This window comes from Phocoena sinus, chromosome 14 (genome assembly GCF_008692025.1).
Source record: "Phocoena sinus isolate mPhoSin1 chromosome 14, mPhoSin1.pri, whole genome shotgun sequence".
In the NCBI taxonomy this organism is placed as follows: Eukaryota; Metazoa; Chordata; class Mammalia; order Artiodactyla; family Phocoenidae; genus Phocoena; species Phocoena sinus.
In genome coordinates, this window is record NC_045776.1 from 23,989,670 (window position 1) to 24,011,275 (window position 21,606).

At 50.8% G+C, this 21,606-nt stretch overlaps 1 protein-coding gene across 1 annotated transcript in view; it reads left to right on the forward strand.

Moving 5' to 3' along the window:
- Nucleotides 1-21,606, forward strand: part of MYO5B (myosin VB) — a 382,234-nt gene that overhangs the window by 357,345 nt on the left and 3,283 nt on the right. Inside the window, exons 30-38 of the mRNA XM_032603558.1 lie at nucleotides 5,921-6,119; nucleotides 7,620-7,713; nucleotides 9,028-9,171; nucleotides 11,918-12,069; nucleotides 12,641-12,730; nucleotides 15,319-15,469; nucleotides 16,907-17,192; nucleotides 17,794-17,968; nucleotides 19,355-19,435. Coding sequence (XP_032459449.1) covers nucleotides 5,921-6,119; nucleotides 7,620-7,713; nucleotides 9,028-9,171; nucleotides 11,918-12,069; nucleotides 12,641-12,730; nucleotides 15,319-15,469; nucleotides 16,907-17,192; nucleotides 17,794-17,968; nucleotides 19,355-19,435 — 1,372 coding nt within the window. The remainder of the gene's footprint in view (nucleotides 1-5,920; nucleotides 6,120-7,619; nucleotides 7,714-9,027; nucleotides 9,172-11,917; nucleotides 12,070-12,640; nucleotides 12,731-15,318; nucleotides 15,470-16,906; nucleotides 17,193-17,793; nucleotides 17,969-19,354; nucleotides 19,436-21,606) is intronic.

A 21,606-nucleotide genomic window follows, 5' to 3' on the forward strand; every position in this document is an offset into this window, starting at 1 on the left:
TGGCCCAGGCAGGAGCTCCCTAGCAGAGGGGAGCCGTTGCCTGGGCGCTGTCAGAGGCTCTGCCCGCTGCTTACTCTTGTGTGTGTCTCTGGCCTCTTTGGGAACAGGGCTCAGCACAGGGGCATATACACGGGAGGTTCTCCATGAATATGGGGTGGTATTAAGTTACATCAAGACTTAGCTTTATTTTAAAAAGTAATTTCCTGTGAGCTTGTTTGGGGGTTTCCTTCTCAAACCACTAGGGGGCGCTCCCTCACCGGCCCTCGCCCCCAGTGGTGTGGAGGAGGGGGAGGGAGACCCCTTCAACGGGAACAAAAGACGGGCCTGGAGTTGGTTGACTGGTTTTTTTTTCTTCTTCTTTTTTTTCAACATCTTTATTGGAGTATAATTGCTTTACAATGGTGTGTTAGTTTCTGCTTTATAACAAAGTGAATCAGTTATACATATACATATGTTCCCATATCTCTTCCCTCTTGCGTCTCCCTCCCTCCCACCCTCCCTATCCCAGCCCTCCAGGCGGTCACAAAGCACCGAGCTGATTTCCCTGTGCTATGCGGCTGCTTCCCACTAGCTATCTACTTTACCTTTGGTTGTGTATATATGTCTGTGCCACTCTCACTTCGTCCCAGCTTACCCTTCCCCCTCCCCGTGTCTTCAAGTGTGCCTGACGTCCTGAGCCCCATGGGACAGCTGGGCCGCACAGCACTCTAATCTTTGTGCACCATGCCTGGATGTTATTACAGAATTAGGAATGCTAACTTCCTCACAGCAGGTCTCAGCAGTACACGCGTGCCCCCCTGCAGAGGGAGTCTGCTGGGAGCCGTAGGAGTGCGGGGACCCTCAGAGGCTGGCAGCCCCTCCTCGTGGTCTGGGGGGCCAGCCAGCGTGAGGCAGGAAAGGGCTTGAGACCAAGGCCGGGAGACAGGGCACCTGCGTTCTAGCCTAGGTGTCAGTGTCAGGAGGTCATCTCCCCCTTGGTGTCCCTGCATACGTGGAAATGAGATAGTTGGAGGAAGGGATCCCCGAGGGCCCCTTCAGCAATGACACACCCACCTCTGGGCCCGACCCAAGGATGACCCCAACAGTGCCAGGAGTTATTCCCAGTGACCCACCCTCTGGGTTAAAGCACTAGCTCAGTAGATGCTAAAAGGCCCTGAGTTCAATGTAAGTGTTAACAGCTGGGAAGGGAAAGGCCTAAGCTATCGGCTCCCCGCTTCACACAGCCCAGGCTATGTGTGGATTGGCAAGGATAATGGGACACACAGACCAGCTGAGAGCTAAGCAGGGCAGGGCCGGCAGAGTCTACAAGCAAAGGCAGTATCTGGAGAAGCCAGGCCTGTGTGAGGTCCCAGGGCAAGCACCCAGCCGGAGGGAGAACAAGCATTACCAGGAAGCAGAGGCCAGAGTGGCTCCCAAAGCATCCTCATCACTAGCTTTCCCTCTGCTCCTTTTCATTGACTCCAGAGTCGGGCCTGCTGTCTGTGTGACCAGCTGTGCCCAAGAAGCAGCCTGGGTGAGCCCCACAAGGGCTGGGCCCTTCCTCATGAGGCAGAGCCGGGGGGAGGTATAATGGGTGGCTGCACCCCCAGACCTCACACACAGCCTGACAGCAGGGCATAGGAAGGGGTTACTGGTCCTGATAGCAAGCAGTGTGAACGCAGCTCCTGCTTCGTGATTCCTGCCAGGAAAACTGGGATCCAACCGGCAGGAGCAGAGGCCTCTGGGAGCAGGGACTGAGGGGCCGAAATCTAGTGGGGACAGCAGGGCTCTGCCTGCCGCCCACCACCCAGTCCCGCTGGCCTTCGAGGGCCTCACATGTGCCCGGGGCTGTGTAGGGTTGGGGGAGGTCCATGCTGGGGGAGTATGTGACATGTGCCTGGTCTCCAGGAGCTGTGCTGCTGGCATTGGGCAAACACAGGTCAAATGGAGAGGATAAAATAACTTGCAAATAGGAGGCATCTGGCCTCCTGCTTTCCCAGCTGAGTAAATAGGAGTAATGCAGTTGGGTCCCAAGGTTAAGGGGAGAAAGCTCAGTGCTCATCATGCTGGTTATTATTAGCAAAGTTGTTATTAACTGTTTCTTTATGCAAGACTGCAGTGAGGACAGGAGTTGAGATGAGTTAATACTTTTCTGCCCTTAAGAAGTGACAGGAAGGAAACACACATTACAAAGCAGGCAAAATGTGGTCTCCTTCCCTGTCCTCTCGGAGCCAGATGTCCCCAAGGTGCCGCCCTGCTGCTCCCCAGATCCGGCATCTGGGAGGCCGCCGGCCCTGCCCTGTACAGTTAGCCCCTGCTCAGTGTCTGCACCTTCCACCCTGCGCAGGTCCTCTCCTCCCTGCCCTGTTTGCATCTCTCCTGATTCTCCCTTTCTTTTCCCAAACCTCCTGGTAGTGGGAAGGACCGTGAGCGAGCACAGGTAAATGCCTCTGCCCTGCCCATGCTAAAGATAAGCAGAAAAAGTGCCACCCTCTGCTCTGTCTTCAGGCCTGGGGTGATCAGTGATCCCACAGGAGGAGGTGCTGGTGATGGGAGGGAAAGGAGGGGAGCTGGGTGTTCTGGAGCCTTCCCTCCTGCCTTTCCACACCTTGGCTGTAGTATCTCTTCCCCGGGCTCTCTGCTGCCCTCTCTCTCCCTCTACACTGGACGCCCTGTTTTTCTGTCCTTTATTTCTAGCAAGACTGAGGATTGGGGATACTTGAATGAAGATGGAGAGCTCGGCTTGGCCTACCAAGGCCTAAAGCAAGTTGCCAGGTCAAATGTGTGCCTTTCTTCCTGTGTCTGCTCTGTTCTGTCCGCTTGTGTCTATGCTTAATTGTTTTTCAGCTGGAGTGGATGCAAGGGCACAGTTCGCGGGGGTGAGACGGGGAGGGGTGTTGGCGGGTAGCCCCTTGCATCATCGTCTGTCACTTTGTGTGAAGGCTGCTTGTTTGGGTCAAGGTGGTAGCACTAGATGGCTCACCGGGACCTCAGAGACCACCGGCTGCAGCTCACTCACTCTGCAGGTGAAGGAATAGACCAGAGGGAGTTAACGTGGCAGCAGGTGCACAGCTCTCCAGAACGAGGGGAATTTCATTCTGTGGGTGTCTGAGTCTGTGCCGCTTCCGTGCTACACACTGACCATCCTGACTGCAGGATCAGTCGAGAGCATTGGCTGCATTTGTGCTGCTGGCCGTGCTCCAAGCACAGGGGTCCTGGCAGCCTGCCCTCCAGCACGTGTGCCAGTCGCCATTGCAGTGACTGCCTGGACCTCATAAGAGCTGACCCGCCCAGCGCCCAGTGTGCTTCAGGGTCGCCATGTCTGACCCTCACCACGCACTCACAGGGCAAGGACACTGGGGCTTGCAGGGTGTGAGGAACTCGCTGCTTGAGCAGAACATCCAGAATGTGAACCTGGTTCCATTTGTTACTGGAGCCTGAATCCGTAACCCTTTTGGCCATCAGCCCTGGGTGATCAGCTTAGCAAAGGAAGTTAAATGTGCATAGAATTAACACAACCTGACGATCACATCGCACGTTTCCTGCCAGCACGTGGCTTTTCAGGGCTGTGACATAGCTTCGTGCACTTGAGATTCCCAACAATAGGCTTGTCTCCCAGGAGAGGAAGCAGGCTGGGCGAGGTGGCATGAGTGCTGTGCCCAGCGCCCTCGGCCTGATGCCGGCGGGCTGGAGCGGGAGCCCAGTGCCCCTCGCATCATCTCCTGAGTTCTGCCTGCTGATGACATCATGGAGGTCCCGTTACAGTATCAAGAGCCTCTCTTCTTGGCAGAAGAAAGTTGAGGTCAGCTGGTTCTCAAGGCAGCATGTCTCCCGGCTGTGGGTTCAAACATGGCCCCACCTGTGAGCAACATGACATCTGGCTTCATTTCCTCTCTGGTAGAATGTGGATCAGAATCAGACCTACCTCCTCAGGTCATTGCAAGGAATAGATGAAGGTGAAGCACTTTGCACGTGCCTGCCACGTAGAAAGCGCGGAATAAATATTAGCTGCTACTTGTATTATAGTGGCTATTTTGGAGTAAGATCAAATTCCTGTCCCATCTAGAAGTTTGTTTTATTTTGGGGTGGGAGGGGGAATAGGATGCGCTTTAATACATAAAGAAATGAAAGCATTAATAAAACAAAGAAGGCACAGCCCTATGCCTCAGGAGATCCAGAACCAGATCTGCCGCTGGCAGTGGCCTCAAACCTCTCTCACGTTTAGTTTTCTCACCTGCTAAGTCAGGGGTTCTCCGACTTTGCACAGAACCCCGGACTAAGTCACCCAACTACAGTCTACATGGAGGATAAGAAAGATGCGAGCAGCAAACTCACCGTGCAACCCGGGAACTAATCCTTCGGTCAAAGTTCCTAGAGCCCAAGCGTTCCAGTCTATTTCTCTCATTAAATTTATAACTTACTGGTGATTACTTTTAGTTTATTGTAGCCAAGATTGTATGTTATCTAAATATCGTGTGTCCCCTAAAAATGCTGATTCGATTGCCAAATTACTTTCCACAGTCCTCGCATTGTTGCTTTCCTTTGGTAATGCTGCCTGGGATGAATGGGTGAATCAGTCGTCCCTCCGTCATTTCTTCATTCATTTGTGTCACTTTGCTGAGGAGTCCCTGGGGCCAAGCACTGCACCTGGTGCCGCCGTGGAGCTGACCGAACACGGGGTCGCTTCCATCCGGGACTTCCCAGTGTAGACTCTCCCCTCTCTCTTGCTCCCTCGTAGATTTGCTCCCTCCTGTCTTGTGGGAATTGTCTCCTCCCAGAATGATAGCCGAACTAGCAGAACTGCAGAAACATGGAACTGTCTCCTAGGCACTTCCACGGTCCTGACTCTGCTGAGCTCTCGTCGCGGTCTTTGTCTGCATCCCAGGGAGAGGGTGGGGTGACCAAGTCAGGAGACTTTTGATGAAAGTTTGTTCAAGTAGTTACGCCCAAGAAGACAGCATCACAGTCTTATCAGTAACTTCCTGAAGAGGAGGCCGCTTCGGAGCCTTCCTTAGTTCCTTACCCATTCCCTCATAATAGAAGGTATCTCCCAGAATGGCCCAGAGAGTCTCCTGAAGCTTCTCCCCAGCCTTCTCCAGATCTTCTCTAGGTCTCTCTGCTTCTTGTCATGACATCAGTTGATCTTAAACCTCCCTCCAGATCATTTGCAATTAGTCTTAGTTTCTGTTTTGACTGGGGAAAAAATGTATATAAAAGGCCAGAGATGAAGTGGGTATAAGGTAAATAAAAAGAAGGGATCTTTCTATAGAGAACAAATGTGTGGACACCAAGGGGGGAAGCGGCAGGGAGTTGGAGGTGGTGGTGTGATGAACTGGCAGATTGGGATTGACGTGTATACACTAATATATATACGATGGATAACTAATAAGAACCTGCTGTCTAAAAAATGAATAAAATTCAGAAATTAAAAAAAAAGGTAAAAAGAAAGGATCTTTCTAAAACTTGCAGAGAATCTACTAAAGGGAAAATATGCAAGTAATATAGCTCGTTCGGTCCTCCAGAGTTTTGTCTTAGCAAGGAGATTCTTGTGAACTTCGGGCAGACATGGACGCTTTTATTGAATAGATGCTCTAAGAAGTTTATTTCTGCTGATGATATTTTGACATGGAGACAGTCTCTCAATCCCAGACCAGTAGACTGTGCTCAGGAACAAAGAACAAAGGGATGAGGGTGGTTGAGAAAAAGGCCTAAGGCAAGGGGTGCCGCGTTTGGCCTTGACCCCCCGTCCTCCCGAGGAAGGCTGGCCTGCGCCCGCCCAGCCCCGTGGACCTGCTCCCCTCCGTGTCCGTCCCCTGTTGGTTTCATGCAGTTGCTGCTGTGTCCCTGCTCGGCTGCTCCCCTGTTGCGTGTCCACGTGTGGCCCCTACTTGGGGGCACAGACGCAAGCCACCCAGTTACCTGCCCTCCTTCCCGGGTGCAGGTTGCTGGAGGCCCAGCTGCAGGCTCAGAGCCGTGAGCACGGGGAGGAGGTGGAGGGTCTCAAGGCCCAGGTGCAGGCCCTGAAGGAGGAGATGGACGAGCAGCAGCAGACCTTCTGCCAGACGCTACTGCTGTCCCCAGAGGCCCAGCTGGAGTTCGGCATCCAGCAGGAGCTGTCCCGGCTGACCAATGAGAACCTGGTGAGTCGCCGTGCCCCGTGGAGCCCAGCTCTGGGAGGTCGCGTTCTAGAAGCAAAGGGTACCGGGAGTGGCCTTTCGCCAAGTGGACAAGGTTCATGTGCTTGGCCCTGTGGTAGGAGTAGAGAGTCTAGAAATCTACAGTCAGCAAGTGTTTGTGGAGCTATTTTATTTATCTGTTAATGTATAACTAACCTCCCCAAAACTTAGCAGCCTAGAATAGCAACCACATTTTGTGGGTCAGGAATTCTGGCAGGGCTCAGTGGGGGTGACTTGTCTCTGCTCTACTGTGGTTGGAGGGGGCTGGAGGACATAGACAGCCCCAGTCCTGTGTCTGGGGCCTCAGTTCCCCTCCACGTGATCTGCTCTCTGCACACATGTGGCCGTCTTTCATTGGACCACCATGGGCTGCTTTACACGGCAGCTGACTTCCAACAGGATGAGCTGGGAGGCCTCTTAAAGTCTAGTCCCAGAACTGGCCCAGGGTCGCTTCTGCCACATTCTGTTGATTAAGACAAATCTGGGCAGATTGAGTGATGGGGATGGGCTCTTCTTCTTGCTGGAGGGGAGGAACGGTTGGTGGCCATCCTGACAGTAACCAAAGGAGCCGGGCAGATGCCAGAGAAATGAAAGACAGTCTCTGTCCTCAGAGAGCTACCAGGCTAGTAGGGGAAGCAAGACATGTTAAAAAAAAAAAGAAGAGAAAGAAGATGGTGTTTCCAAAAGTATGATTCTACATGGGATTAACAAGTATTACAGAAAAAGAATTGTAGGGGAGGCTTGACCTGAGGCAGGAGGCACAAAAGGGATGTCACCCATGCAGAGGAGGAAGGAGAAAGGGGGTCCAGATGTTTTCCGAGGTTCCACAGGGACATGTCTGCTTCTGTCTCCTGCGTCACTCCTAGTCACAGTGTCTCTGACGGTTGTGGAGCTTCCTGCCTCCACTGCCCAGCTGGGTCAGGTGACAGTAGTGCTGTTCCAGGTCCTGGGGGCTGATTTTCTCCCTGTGGTGGTGGCTGCTAGGAGTTAGGCAGCCACTGAGGGGCCCCGGCCAAGAGCCTGTTTTGCTCCTGGGCCCCAGGTAACCTCGCTGGCCTGCAGGCTCGTCCAGCTGGCACCTCCCCGCTGCACTCTCATGCCTTCACCTGTCCATTCCTTCCCAGGGCACCTCCCAGCCACCTGAGGACCCTGAGGCTGAGGGTCTCCTGGTGGTTGGCATGGCAACCTGAGGAGGCTTGGCCTAGAGAACTGTGGGTTGGGCCGGGCACCAGGCCGCCTGAGCCCAGAGGAGCCTGCCGTCCGGGCTGAGAGAACACTGTGACCCGTCTCCCACTTCATGGGTCCAGACCCGGGGAGCAGCAGGCTGCTTGGGGCGGACCTCCTGCTGGACCCGGGGCCTGGCCTCCTCGATGGCTGCCTGTGAGCCCGGCTGGGCCCCGGATCCCACCCCGCCCTCCGGGGCAGGATTAGATCTGTTCTCACGCTGCTTCCTTCTGCTTTTAGGACCTTAAAGAACTGGTGGAAAAGCTGGAGAAGAACGAGAGGAAGCTCAAAAAGCAACTGAAGATTTACATGAAAAAAGTCCAGGACCTGGAAGGTAGGGTGTGAACGTGGGTGTCGTGAGGCACAAGTGTGCTCGGCCACCCTCAGGGAGGGCACTGCCTGCCCGCCCGACACTTCCACTTCCCCCACCTGCTGCCGCCCCTGCCCGGGGCAGTCACGTGACACAATCACGCAGACCCCAGGAGCTCCCCCAGTCTCAGTTTGCCGGAACCTGCACTGACGATCCACAAACCTAGCAGGTGTTTGGGTGCCGACTCAAGCTATGCGGGGAGGGGCAGCTGAGACAGTGGCCCTGTGGTCCTGCGTTCAGAGGGCTTAAAGCTGGGAGGCAGTACCTTCTGGTTCGAAAGAATGCTCCATAATATAAAGGCCCAAACCACGGGGGCCCTTCTCCACGCTGCAGTAGTCAGGGAGAGAGGTCAGTTCTGTGGTTAAACTTCCCAGCTGGAATCTGGCCCAGAGAGGTCAGGCAGAGATTTAAATCAGTCTCCCAGAAACCCCAGAATGTTCTCTTTCCTTGACTCCCCGCTGCAGATCTAATCATGTCACTCCCCACCCTTTAAACAGCCTGCCTTACTGGGAAACCTTTCTTCGTCCCCTCACCACCTGGGATACCCCCCCATCCTTCCACCTCAGCTCAGGAGTTACGTCCTCAGGGTTCCAGTCCCCTCTTTTGCTGTCCTGACACCACACAGCTACGTCACAGTTCCCATCATAGGTATTGTTTAATCACCTGCTTATGTCCACCTGCTGCTCTGGACGAGGCTGTAGGAGGGCAGGGCTGTGTCCTGTTCAGCCTTGAGCCGTTGCCCCCATACCCCACATGTCCTTCTCCATCTTTGGAGTTCTCTTTTCTGTTCCTAGAGTTCTCAAACTCCTGGTCACTCAGGCTTTTTCTTCTCCCCCACCTCCTCCCCTCCCTCCTTCTGTCCTGTCCCCTTCCTCCCTCTCTCCATCCCTCCTTCCTTCCCCCTCCCTCCCTCTCCCTCCTTCCTTCCCTTTCTTACAGCTGGGTGGAGAAAGAGAAACAGCTCCCCAGCCGGATGGTTGTACACCCTGCACCTCACATCCTTCCCGAGTTTTCTCTGGTCCAAAACCTGCCCATTGCCATTTTGGGTGTTTCCCCAGCCCCTGTCCTGAGTGGCCCCCAGTGCCTGATGCTAAGCTCCTCTGGTCACACTTGGAGTGTGGCCCAGGCTGCAGGGACAGACCATGTAAGGAGTGTGACAGCCCAGAGAACCCAGAACCCTGGGGCCCCAGGCCCCAACCCCACCCACCTGAAATGACCCCGCCCCCAGGCCTGAGCCTGGAGGTCCCAGTTCATCCTCCGTCCCTCTCTCCTGTTCAGCTACCCAGGCACTGGCCCAGAGTGACAGGAGGCGCCACGAGCTCAACAGGCAGGTCACCGTGCAGCGGAAAGAGAAGGACTTCCAGGGCATGCTGGAGTACCACAAGGAGGATGAGGCCCTGCTCATTCGGAATCTGGTGACAGGTCAGGCCCTCTGTGGCATCCCACCCCCAGCCCCTCCTCCTGCACCTCCTGCACACCCCCCATCCCACAGACACCCCCGCCCTCTTCCTCCTCCCCCATCCTCCTTCCCCCAGCCACTCTCAGCCACCACCGCGAGCTGCTGCACTTCTGACCAGCTCCCAGGTGATAGTGATGCTGGGGTTAGTGTGTGGGCTGCCCCCGGGGCCGCATGCAGGGCTCTGGGGAGCTGCTTTCCTTGCCAGCCCCGGGCCTGGTTTGCCAGTTGTACCAGCTCCGACCCCTCTGGTCTTACATCCCATCTGGCTGCAACGTGCCGGCCTTCCTGCTCTGTGTTCAGCCCAGTTCATCAGCTGCCTGCAGAGCCGGCAGGAAGAGTCCTGGACCAAAAAAGGAGGGATCTTTGGTGGTCTGGTCCTCTGGCCTCTGAGCTACTAGCTCCATTCTCCAGTCTCTCAGTTTTCCCATCTGTAAAATGGGGATGAGGATACTGACCCCGCCCACCCCACACTTGAAATATGACAAAGGTGAAAGTGTTGTGTTAAAGCTGCGAAACCCTTCTCGAATGTGAGGAATTCAAAGAGGTGGTAGCTTTTGCAGGGGTATTTGGAGTTCAGATAAGAGGTAAATGTTACTTTAGAGAAGTGTACGTTTATCGAAGTCCCAGTCTGCTGAGTACTGGGCCAAGGGCTGCGGGAAGAACGGAGCATGACTTCAGCCTAGCACAGGTTTTGCTTCAGCTCTTTGTTTTGGGTATTTTTAATAGCTGAGTATTTTGCTCTTTTTATAAAGGTTAATTTCCCCACAATTGCCTGACTACTAAGTTCACCTCAAATTTCCTTAACCAGGCTGCATCTTGTTCAGACACCGTTAGGAATGAGCCTTTAATCTCTGATGAATGAAACTCAAAGTTCAGAGCATCAGAGCAAAAAGAATAATAATGGTGGAGGCTGCTTGTGCCAGCCAGTGGGTGGCTCCCCGCCACGGTCATCGCTCAGGTGGCCCCAGGCCAGCTCATCTTCTAAGCCGCCTGCACACAGCACTGGTCACCTTCGCTCCAAAAGACCCTTCCACACGAACACCGGGATTCCACTGATCACGGCCCAGCGTTGGCTGGTTACTGTGGACGATGGAGAAAAGTAGAGCCATGGTCCCTGCCCACAAGACGCTACCATTTAGCTGCTACGGGACTCAAATCACAATAGAAAGTTCCAAGGCAGGACAAGCTATCTGCAATCTGCATACGGGTCAGCCTCGAAGCCAGAAGCTGTAGGTTGGAAGTCTGGGCCTTAAAACACATTTTTCTGTATAAATGTTATTGGCATTCTAATTAGAGCCAAAGGCCAATCCGCAGTCATCTGTTAAACCTATAAGATGCCCAGATGTTAACCAGGTACCCAGAGTATTATGGCCTGTAGGTGTATTTGAGGCCGGGTACCCACTGGAGACGCTGGCAGCACATGCACAGCCCCAACCCTAGACGGCCCTGGCCCTAGACGGCCCTGACCCTAGACGGCCCTGGCCCTAGACGGCCCTGACCCTAGACCACCCGGGCCCTCGACCGCCCTGGCGGAAGATCTGAGGAGTTGCTCCTTCCCCTCCCCCAGCCGCCCTGCAGGTGGAGGGGAGGTGGCCTCCCTCACTGCCTTTCCAAGCCTAGAGGTGGCTCCTGAGGCCTGGGCTGGGTGGAGCTTGGGGGTGGCGGTCATGAGGGTGTGGGGTGAGGCCTGGGGGTGCAGTGAGCACGCCTGGAGTCTGAGGCCCGTGGCCTTGTGCCCGGGCCTCGTGCTCGCCTTTCATCTTGCCTGTCCCTGGGCCTTTCCTCCTCCTGCTCTGGGCCCCCACCAAACACTGCTGCTCTCAGCCTGGTCTGTGCCTCCCCAGGCCCCCTCTGGCATGGAAAGCAGTCTGACAGCTTCTCCCTGGCCCTCCAGGGGCTTTGGCAAGAAAGGACCAAAAGGCTGAGCAGGAGTCTGCAGTTCACGGGGAGGCCCACCAGCCGCTTCCGGTCCTGCCAGAGCACACGGGGTGGCGGTTTAGAGAGGAGTTGGGGGGAGGGGAGGGGGGAGCAGCTGTCCCTGAGTGTGGCCAGGCTACTGCTGGCCAAGAGGGAGGCGGCGGCGTGGGGAGGGGAGAGCGGCTGTGGCCAGTCAGTGGCCTGCTTCACCTGCTGCCTCCGAGGCTGTCCAGGCGGCGGGCGCTGCCATGCAGTTGGCCAAACCGAGCGCCGGACGCGCTAGAAGTTGCTGCAGCTCTCCCAGCCCCTGGCACGCGGGCTCTGTCTGCGGGAGCCGGCCTCGCCTTCTTGCAGCTGCAGGGCCCATGTGTCCCCCACGGGAAGTGCTGGTGCAGAGGGGTGGGAAGTTCTCGCCCCGGCCGCCTGGTGAGGGAGCCAGCTCCTGTCTCCAGCTGGCCTCTGGCCGCGGGCCCTTCTTACCGTGTGTAAACTCGGGCAGGGAGCCACCTGTGGATTCTTTTCCTCCATGTTGCAAGGACGAGGAGTGAGGAGGCTATTTTAAACAATTAGGAACATGATTTTTGTTTGTTTGGGGTTTTTAACTAGTTTCTGAAACTACCGGTAGTCAAGGTCAGAGGGAATCTGTGTATCAGGGCAGCTTCTCCCCTGCTCCTTTCCCAACCCCCACGAGGAGCTACAGGAAAATGTTAAAATTATTGGCATTGCAGGCCAAGATTCTTGAAGCCCCGAGCATCGGCTATACATCTAATTCTTGCTGTTTGTTGCCGGTAGACCTGAAGCCCCAGGCGCTGGCGGGCACCGTGCCTTGCCTCCCTGCCTACATCCTCTACATGTGCATCAGGCACGCGGACTACGTGAACGACGACCTCAAGGTGCACTCCCTGCTGACCTCCACCATCAATGGCATTAAGAAGGTCCTCAAGGTCAGTGTCCAGGCCGAAGGTGGTGGTGTGTGGGGAACTCGGGGGAAACAGCAGCTCACCGCTGCTTCTCTCTGTCTGGGTTTTGTGATCACAAGTTCTCCAAAATCTCCAGGTCTGAAGGTAAGTGACACCTGGCCTCTAGATAAACAGGATACCAGAATCTTTCACCACGTGCTCCCCAACACCCCTTATGTTGGATCACTGATGGTGAGAACCTGCCAGGCCAGCTGGCCCAGTGCTCACAGCAGAGCCCGGGGCTGCTGGAGTCAAGCTCGTCTGTGTCACTTGGCTTTGTAGTCGTCAGCTGTAGAGGCAGCTGACGTGTGTGGACCACTGATCGGGGACCAGGGCTGGGTCGTACATCATCCCCGGTAGTGGAAGAGCAGTCACGCAGCCTCGCGGGGATGGCTGTCTTCTGTGTGACTGTGATTAGTAAGGGCCTGCTTGCCATCGGATCTGCTTGGGGCCTGCTGGGTAAGAGAAGGAAACGTGGACATGGAGGGACCAGGTGAGCATCTGACCAGATGGGAACCACTTACTCATAACCAGGAACCTCTTTTTCTTTTCACAGAAGCACAATGATGACTTTGAGATGACATCGTTCTGGTTGTCCAATACCTGCCGCCTCCTGCATTGCTTGAAGCAGTACAGCGGGGATGAGGTGAGTGTAAGATAAACCCAGTCCCCTAAAGTGCACTTAAACACTGTCGAGGTGCCCCGTGTTCTTCAGCAGTTAGGCCCTCGTTTCCTTGGGCACAGCAACACGTGTTCCACTTCAGAGCACCTCAGATCTCAGGTCAGAACGGAGGGCAGAGGTTTCGGTCATAGAAGGCATCTCTGTTTTGTCCAAATGTCATTCTGAGCTGCTTTGTATCCCTTGAAGAGAGGGTGTGAGATCTTTGGGGCCCCTCTGGGACCTCAGGCTCTGGGCATGCCTTCTGTACCTGTTCACTGGAAGCAGGAATAAGGCAGGCCTCGATGACCCCAAGGGCCCCTGGAAAGCACCCTGAATGAATAAGTGGATTTGTAGGGAAACGAATTTGCGTAACCCATCCATCATCTGAGAGCCCTCGGGACTCCCCCTGAAAACGCTGTGACCTTAATTTTCTGAAGCAGTCCTAGAAGAGCCCCATTTCTGTGAATGCAGAAAGCTCAATTGTCTGGGATGTCAGATTGTCTCCTAAGCCAACCAGTTACTTTGTCCATTTTAAGACAGACAGAGATGGTCCAAGGGAAGAGGCACAATGTAGCTGAACTACATCTGTGCAAACTGACCCTGAGGCCCAGCTTCGAGCTTCTCACCAAATTCAGTTCCTTGGCCTGAGGCCCAGCTCACCCCATCACTTAATGTTCTGCTCTGGACCTCTAGGGTCCAGCTTTATCTAGAACTCACCATTCCCACTGCTGGCCCTCGAAAGAACTTTTCCCGTGCTCTGCATTCAGCCCAGTGACCTAGTAACATATGGCCCATTTTCACCCTAATTTCTCCGGTGAGAATCCCAACTCGTCCCAGGCACTGCCCACTCCCAGTGCCCTGCAGGCCTCCTTGACTTTCCTTCTCCCCTTCCTTTCACATATCTCACTCTCCACCCTCCCTCCCCAAGGCCAAGACAGTGTAAATCAATATAGTGCAACAATTTTGAAAGCTTTATTCCATCTTTTGTGCCAGAACAAGTTTTCACAGACTCTTCTCCCTGGGATAATAAAAGGGTATGCCATGCCAGTCAGTGTTGCCACCCTTGGAATGGCACTTGACTCCATCTCTCTCCTAGAATCAGAACTTTGATACAGCTGCTTTTATTTTGAAAAGGAGTGGGTTTAGTATTAAAGAAATAGTGTTTACTGTATTATTGGAAGACATGGGCTTCATTTCAAACCAGATGTCCTCTATTCCATAACCCTGATATTATATACAAGCTTTCACTTTAAGCAGAGAACTGCATTTGAGGTTATCTCGTTGAGAATCATCACTTGACCCAATGTTGTCTGTACCCTGCAGGGAACATTACATAGGGCTAGGGAGGACCAAGAACTCCATTACATTAGGCTATTGTTTCACGTGCTTATATTCCCAGGGACAAGACTTGAACCACAACATAACCATATCTATGTAGCCTAAATAACAGCTATCTTGTTATCCCCTCTTCTGCCTGCTTTTTTTTGCTTTTTTTTTTGCTTTTTTTTTTTGGCTGTGTTGGGTCTTCATTGCTGCGTGCAGGCTTTCTCTAGTTGGGGTGAGCGGGGGCTACTCTTCCTTACGGCGTGCAGGCTTCTCCTTGCGGTGGCTTCTCTTTGCTGCGGAACACGGGCTCTAGGCATGCGGGCTTCAGTAGTTGTGGCACACGGGCTCAGTAGTTGTGGCTCGCAGGCTCTAGAGCGCAGGCTCAGAAGTTCTGGCACACGGGCTTAGTTGCTCTGCAGCATGTGGGATCTTCTCGGACCAGGGCTCAAACCCTTGACCCCTGCACTGGCAGGCGGATTCTTAACCACTGTGCCACCAGGGTAGTCCCTTCTGCCTGCTTTTGTTTTCTTTAAAAATGGATTTGTGATTTGACACAGTATGAGAGGCTTTGCCGGGGATAGTTACCCTTTTGAAAACACTGACCTTTTGGCTGCTCTTGGTTCCCCTTGGCCTGAATACAGAGAGACATTGGTCACATGAGTCCTTTTGATATTAGCAGCTCTTTGAACTTGCATGTTACTTCATCTTGTCAACATAGAAAGCTAAGAAGACATAGTGCTGCAGCTGTGGAATCATTTCAGTTCATCCATTAATTCTGATACTCAGTGATAGAATCCACATAAATTTCTCATTTTAAAAACATATACTCTGACCCGGGTACTTCTTTAGGGACTGTGTATAATCTAATATTTTAGGGTAACTTGGTATATTGGGAAGAGAATTGGGTAAAGAGTCAGAAAGCATGGATTCCCTCTTTCCCTGGACCTGCTACCAACCTTCACTTTGCTACCTTAGGGAAACTTCAGGGATTTGGACTAAATGACTGCGGCCTTTTTCATTACGCAGTTTTGAGTCCGCTATCTGCTTAGTTTTGACACTGCCCTCAAGTCTAAGAGCCATCACCGAGACCTCAAAGAACCGACAGGGTCTGGTAGAACGTCATATTAGCAGACAGAGCCTGATCGGGCCCCACAAATAGGGTACTGAGAAAGTGACTGGAGGCCCAGAAGGCCTGCTGAGCACGGCGGGCCACGGAGCCTCAGCACAGCACCCATCTGCCTCTGCAGGGCTTCATGACTCAGAACACGGCGAAGCAGAATGAGCACTGTCTTACGAATTTCGACCTCACTGAATACCGCCAGGTGCTGAGCGACCTTTCCATTCAGATCTACCAGCAGCTCATTAAAATCTCCGAGGGCCTGTTGCAGCCGATGATAGGTAAGCTGGCACGGGAGATCTCCTGCGCTCATCATGGGATCCGAAGTGAGGGTAAGCACTCCCTACATTTGGGGAACCGGGTATCTTAGGTGCGGCCTCCAGAAAGCCAGGACCTCCCCAGTGAAGGAAGCTGAGGAGATGTGTGCCATCTACTCAAAAGCGGTTATGAACTTTTCAACACCAGCCCGTCAAAGCATGTGATGCTTGGGTAGTGAGAGTATAGATCACTTTTCCTTTATCTCTTTTTCTGTAATATACTGTATTTTTATTCCCAAAACAAACTAATTTCCATAAGTAATAAATATAAATTCAGAGAGTGTAAATGCATGTACAGTGAAAAGATATAATCCGCTTGCCCCTATATATACTTTATTCGTGGAAAAAGGAACGCATTAACTATGTTCATATAAATGAACACAGTAGTAAACGCTCACGCAATAAATATTTATTAAACATTCTGTCCAAAGCAGTACACTTGGGCACTTAACATGAAATCAGAGCAGTTATTTTTTAAGTCACGAGAAAAGTGTGACACGTATATGCATCACTCACTGTGCTCCTTAAAGGCTGTTGAGGAAATAGTCTCCTGGACCATGTAAGTAATTCTTTCCCCAGGTTCTTACAACACGAGTAGGTTACAAGTGAATTCCAAGTAGGACAGAGTCCTACATGCCATCCAGAAATATATCCCTTGGGATAAGATTCATTCCAAATCCTTCTTCCTGTCTGAGACTCTTACGAGGTGCCAGTTTATTCTCACCAGACAGGGAGAACTGGGGATGTTTCATGGCTCAGGTAAGATGATGGTTAACAGCATCAGTTCTGGAATCAGACATACCTGGGTTCAAATCCTGGCCCTGCCACTTCCTAGCAGGGTGACCTTGGGCAAGTTATTTAACCTCTTCATGCCTCAGTTTCCTCATTAGGAAATGGGTTGTTGGAAGATTAAAAGGAATACTGAATATAAAGTACCTGACCTGTAGTTAAGTGCTGGGCAGTAAGTGTGACGGACCAGCTCACCTAAGATTTACATGGTCGGTGGCTGATGGAGAAAAGTTATTTGAACACCTATAGGCTGATCTCAGGGTCCAGGCCCAGGTCAGTGGCTGGGCCATGACTACACCCAAGTTGCTCCATTTTGGTCTCTCAGCACAGAAGCCAGAACAGAATTAAGTCGGTACGTGCCTTTTACCTCTGTCCCATCACCAATAAATTTACGCGAAAATGTGGTCCACAGGTTTAGTCCAGGATTTCTATGTGGAAGTCCTATTCTGTGTAGAAATCAACAGGTTAGAAATTCCATGCCAAGTGCATGTCGACCTTGTTCACCTCTGGGTGGGATCACTGCCAAAGCCCTGAGTACTGTGTGGTCTCAGTGACCCGAAAACAGATCTTCCTTGGGAACACGCAGCTTCTCTAATCATGCTTTTCTTTCAGTGTCTGCCATGTTGGAGAACGAGAGCATTCAGGGTCTGTCTGGGGTGAAGCCCACGGGCTACCGGAAGCGTACCTCCAGCCTGGCGGATGGAGATAACTCCTACTGCCTGGAAGCCATCATCCGCCAGATGAATTCCTTCCACACAGTCATGTGCGACCAGGGCCTGGACCCCGAGATCATCCTGCAGGTGTTCAAGCAGCTCTTCTACATGATCAACGCGGTGACTCTCAACAACCTGCTTCTGAGGAAGGACGTCTGCTCCTGGAGCACAGGCATGCAGCTCAGGTACGAGAGGCGCCTTGGCCTGGCACACACCAGCCCCAGTCGGGCACGGGACACTCGTCCCTGAAACTGAAATCCAAATGCAACTGATTGTCCTTGTCACAGTCGGTATGTGACTCAGATCCATCACCTTTTTATGGGTTGGTGAAATTCATCACACACTGAGATGGTGACCCGGTAAACAAATTAGTTCAGAGCTTAAACACATTTACATACTTTAATATAAAGATTGTAAACATGAGGTGGATAGGTCAGAGAGAAAAATTAATGACTTAAGAGGCATGAAGGCTCACAGAGAAGTACAAACGTGTTTGCGAATGTTAAATGTTAAGTTTTAATTCAATATAGTTAATGCCTTTTTTCCTCATTAACTTAGTACAGACACTTTAGGTACTTCGTCTTGGCTTGATTTTAAGCACCCACTCTTACACAAAAAGTTATCGAGCGCCAGGTACTTTTCACGCTTTTGCCCATGTGGGACAATTAAGATGAAGAGAATGGTAACACTAATGGCAGCTGGCCTGCAAAATAAACACAAGAGGTGAGCTCTTCCCAGTGAAGTAGGAGGCCAGGTTTAACAGAGCTCCCTTTTCCTGTGTCTAAGGTACAATATAAGTCAGCTGGAGGAGTGGCTTCGGGGAAGAAACCTGCACCAGAGGGAAGTTGCTGAGACCATGGAACCTCTGATCCAAGCAGCCCAGCTCCTGCAGTTAAAGAAGAAAAGCCCCGAAGATGCAGAGGCCATCTGTTCCCTGTGCACCGCCCTCAGCACCCAGCAGGTGTGGTCACTGTCAGCCGAGGGCCTCAGAGCAAGCCCAGCTTCCATTTCAAGTCTGTTCCTGCCGGTGGTTGTTTCTTAGTGTGGCACTCCTGGCCCTTTCTGCTCCCAATGATACAGTCTTGAAGGTCCAGAGGATGGGATGTTCCTGGATGAACCAAAGGCTACTTCGGTCTATGAAACAAGATGCCACGGTTTCCCAGTAACTCTCTGGTGTCTCTTGCTTACGTAGAAAGATAAGGTAGTCAACCCACAAACGTCAAGCTTAGGCACACACTCTTTTAAACGCTTACAGTGAATTCTGGAATGTCTCTCACCTAGAAACTTAAGCATCCAGCATTTGGCATTAAATTGTTTTCTTTACAGCTATGATTCCATTATGGTCCTGTTTTCACTTAGCATCCGTTTACATTATTTTAAATAAAGTCAGTGAGAATCTAGCTAGAGGCATTTAAATGTTCCTTTCCTTTTCCGCTCAAAATTATATTTGTACTAGCACTCGGTTGCAGAGATATTACCAGTCTGTAAAAAGATAAATCTTGTCCACACACAGGTGACCTTGCCCTCCGTCATGAATGTGCCTATTTAGAAATGGGCCCGCCACAAGGTGGTAGTGCAAAATGAGACCAGCATGAGGAAATCAGATTTTCCAGATTCAATCATGCACCTTCTCCCTGCCCAGCACCTAAAGGACAGCAAAATCCAAACTCAGCATTGCAAAGTAAACATACGTTTCCTTACCTCCTCCACTAACTACTAAGAGATGAGATCCCAAACTCTTAGGAAAACTGCTTCCTTCTACAAGTGTACTGAAAGTTTTGAAACTTTTTAAAATGTTGCTTTCACAAGGTTACTCCTAGACTGCAACTGGCTTCGCTCTGCCCCTGGGCTGGCTACTTCCCCCAGACAGTTGGTAGCAGACAGAGGATTAGCTTCCACTTAGACGGGAGTAAAATCTGTTCCTTCGTAAGTGATTTTGGGGGTGGGGGGAGGTAGGAAGGCTTTGTTAAGACCTTTGTCATATAAGGTAAGATACCCAGGACTCTTTAAATGAAACCTTTAAGTTACTCGTGGATGAGAGGCTGAGTGCTTCAGGCAGCAGGTTCCTCAAATCCTCATTACTTTATAAGCCATGGAGCGTAGAGGGCAGGGTGGGCAGGTATACGGGAGAGAGGAATGGGGTAAGAGAGCTCAGATCTTCCAGGCAGAGCTTCCGGACTCAGTTTACTAAACGTAGACCCCTAAATATCAGGCCAGCTGTATCTAAACTGTGGATCTTGCCTAAAGAGAAGTGTCCTCCTGTGCCAAGGTCATATGTTCTTTAAAATTCAAAAGTTGTCTTATGTTCACTTAGCTCTGTGCTAAACTTTTGTTTTTATTCCAACAGATTGTCAAAATTTTGAACCTTTATACTCCCCTGAATGAATTTGAAGAACGGGTAACAGTGGCCTTTATACGAACAATCCAGGTGAGTTTTAAAATATTAATCAATTTTATAAAGTCCTAGTGTAAAACAAATAAAAGAATTGGTAGTTTAGATTTTAACCTTGCTTCTCTTTATTAATGAAATAACGTTACATTCTAGAAGACCTTACATTTTTAGGTGTTCTCTTTAGGTAAATATGAGCCACACCACCCATGAATAACTTATCATATACGCACAGAAGACTGAACTTCAGTCATCTCTGCCTCTCAGATCTTAGACATTGTCTAAGTAGTTCATTTGCCACTAGCACGTTACTAAACTGTAGCACAAAATGAAATTAACAAAGTAAGCGGAATATCAACCCTACCCACAAATGGAACTAAGAAATACTCTTTTCAGAAAACAACTTGAGCTCTTAAATCTTGACTCTTAAGGCTTACAATATTTGCCCTTAGGAATATGCTTGAAAGAAAACATTTCAGGGAAATGATTATTTAAATCTGTCTTAAGAGTATGGGAATTTTTACATAAAGATGAGCTGCCTGGGCTTCCCTGGTGTCACAGTGGTTGAGAATCTGCCTGCTAATGCAGGGGACACGGGTTTGAGCCCTGATCTGGGAAGATCCCACATGCTGCGGAGCAACTAGGCCCGTGAGCCACAACTACTGAGCCTACGCGTCTGGAGCCTGTGCTCCGCAAGAGAGGCCGCAATAGTGAGAGGCCCGCGTGCCGCGATGAAGAGTGGCCCCCACTTGCCACAATTAGAAACGAAGACCCAGCAGAGCCAAAAATAAATAAATAAATAAATAAGAAGACCCCAAGATCACTCTTTCAAAAAGAAAAAAAGATGAGCTACCTAAGCTGAGCCCTAGGTGATCTGGGCTGAGTGCCTAACCTTTGTGGGTGCTGTAGCGGACAGCATGTAAATGATGAGTCCCATCAAGATTACTCAAAAAACGAGGAGCATTTCTCCCATTAGTATATGTGGGTAACATTTTGAGGAGACCTAATACTTTCTCAAACTTTTAAACAACCTCTTTAGCCTGTGAAGTAATTGTCAATCTGAAACAAGGATAAAATGAAATGGGGAAAAGTAATCAGAGGAAGAGGCAGGAAAAGAATAAATTAACTTGAGCGTCATGTATACGTAGAGAATAGAGGCTGAAGATCAAGGGAGGGTGTTCTCTTAAAGGCAGTGGGGGAAATGCAGTGGTTTATTGAAGATTGGGGTCACAGAGAAGCAGGCAGGGCCACCAACACAGATACTGTATAGTCAGCTGCTGAAAAGACTGATGACAGAAGCCATTGAGTTCTCTGACCTGCTGCTGTCTTTATGGAGAGTTGAGGATTTACACAAAGCAAAGTGCAGATTTAGAAAGTCTTTTCTGTCTTTAAATATCTGAAACATACATTAGAGGGAGAGCTGTAACTGCTTATAAATTGGCACTGTTTACAGAAGAGTTCAGGCCAAAGGTCAAAGAATATGAGCCACGTCAGACTTGGGTTTGAATTAAGGAAGTAGGAAAAAGACAATGGAAGTTGGTCAGATATTCTCTGGAGACATGTACAGTCAGTTTCTGAGTCTTCCTTAGCAGTCAATTCCCATGTCCAGCAATTCTTTCAAAAAATGGTTTTTTGGTTTGGTTTGGTTTGGTTTTTCTTTCTAGAGTTTTATGTTCTGTTTCTCCCTAGACAGTGCTCAGAGGAAAGGCTCGGACAATCCATGCCATCCTCCTGTACTTGAACCTTATGTAGGATAAATACAAGTTGCTTATTAAAGCAAACTTGGGTGGTGAGGACAGAATATGCTGACCTATAAGAATGTAAATTTAAGGGGATTGTTAAACACACCAAAGGATCCCCACCAGCAATGCATGAGGTATATACATACACAGGAATATCAGTCTTGTATTTTTGTATGTTGAACCACCCTTGCATTCTGGGGATAACTCCAAATTGGTCATGTATATGTTTGTTAAGTCTAACTGGTTTATAGTGGTGTTCTTTGGCCTCTGTTTGCTGTTGATCTTCCATATGGTTGTTCTATCCATTATTGAAAATGGGGTATTGAAGTGTCCAACTATTATTATAGAACTGTTTCTCCCTTTAATTCTGTCCATTCTTGTTTCATGTATTTTGAGCTCTGTTGCTAGGTGCATGTATATTTGTAACTCTTATATATTCTGGATAGATTGAGCCTTTTACAGATATAT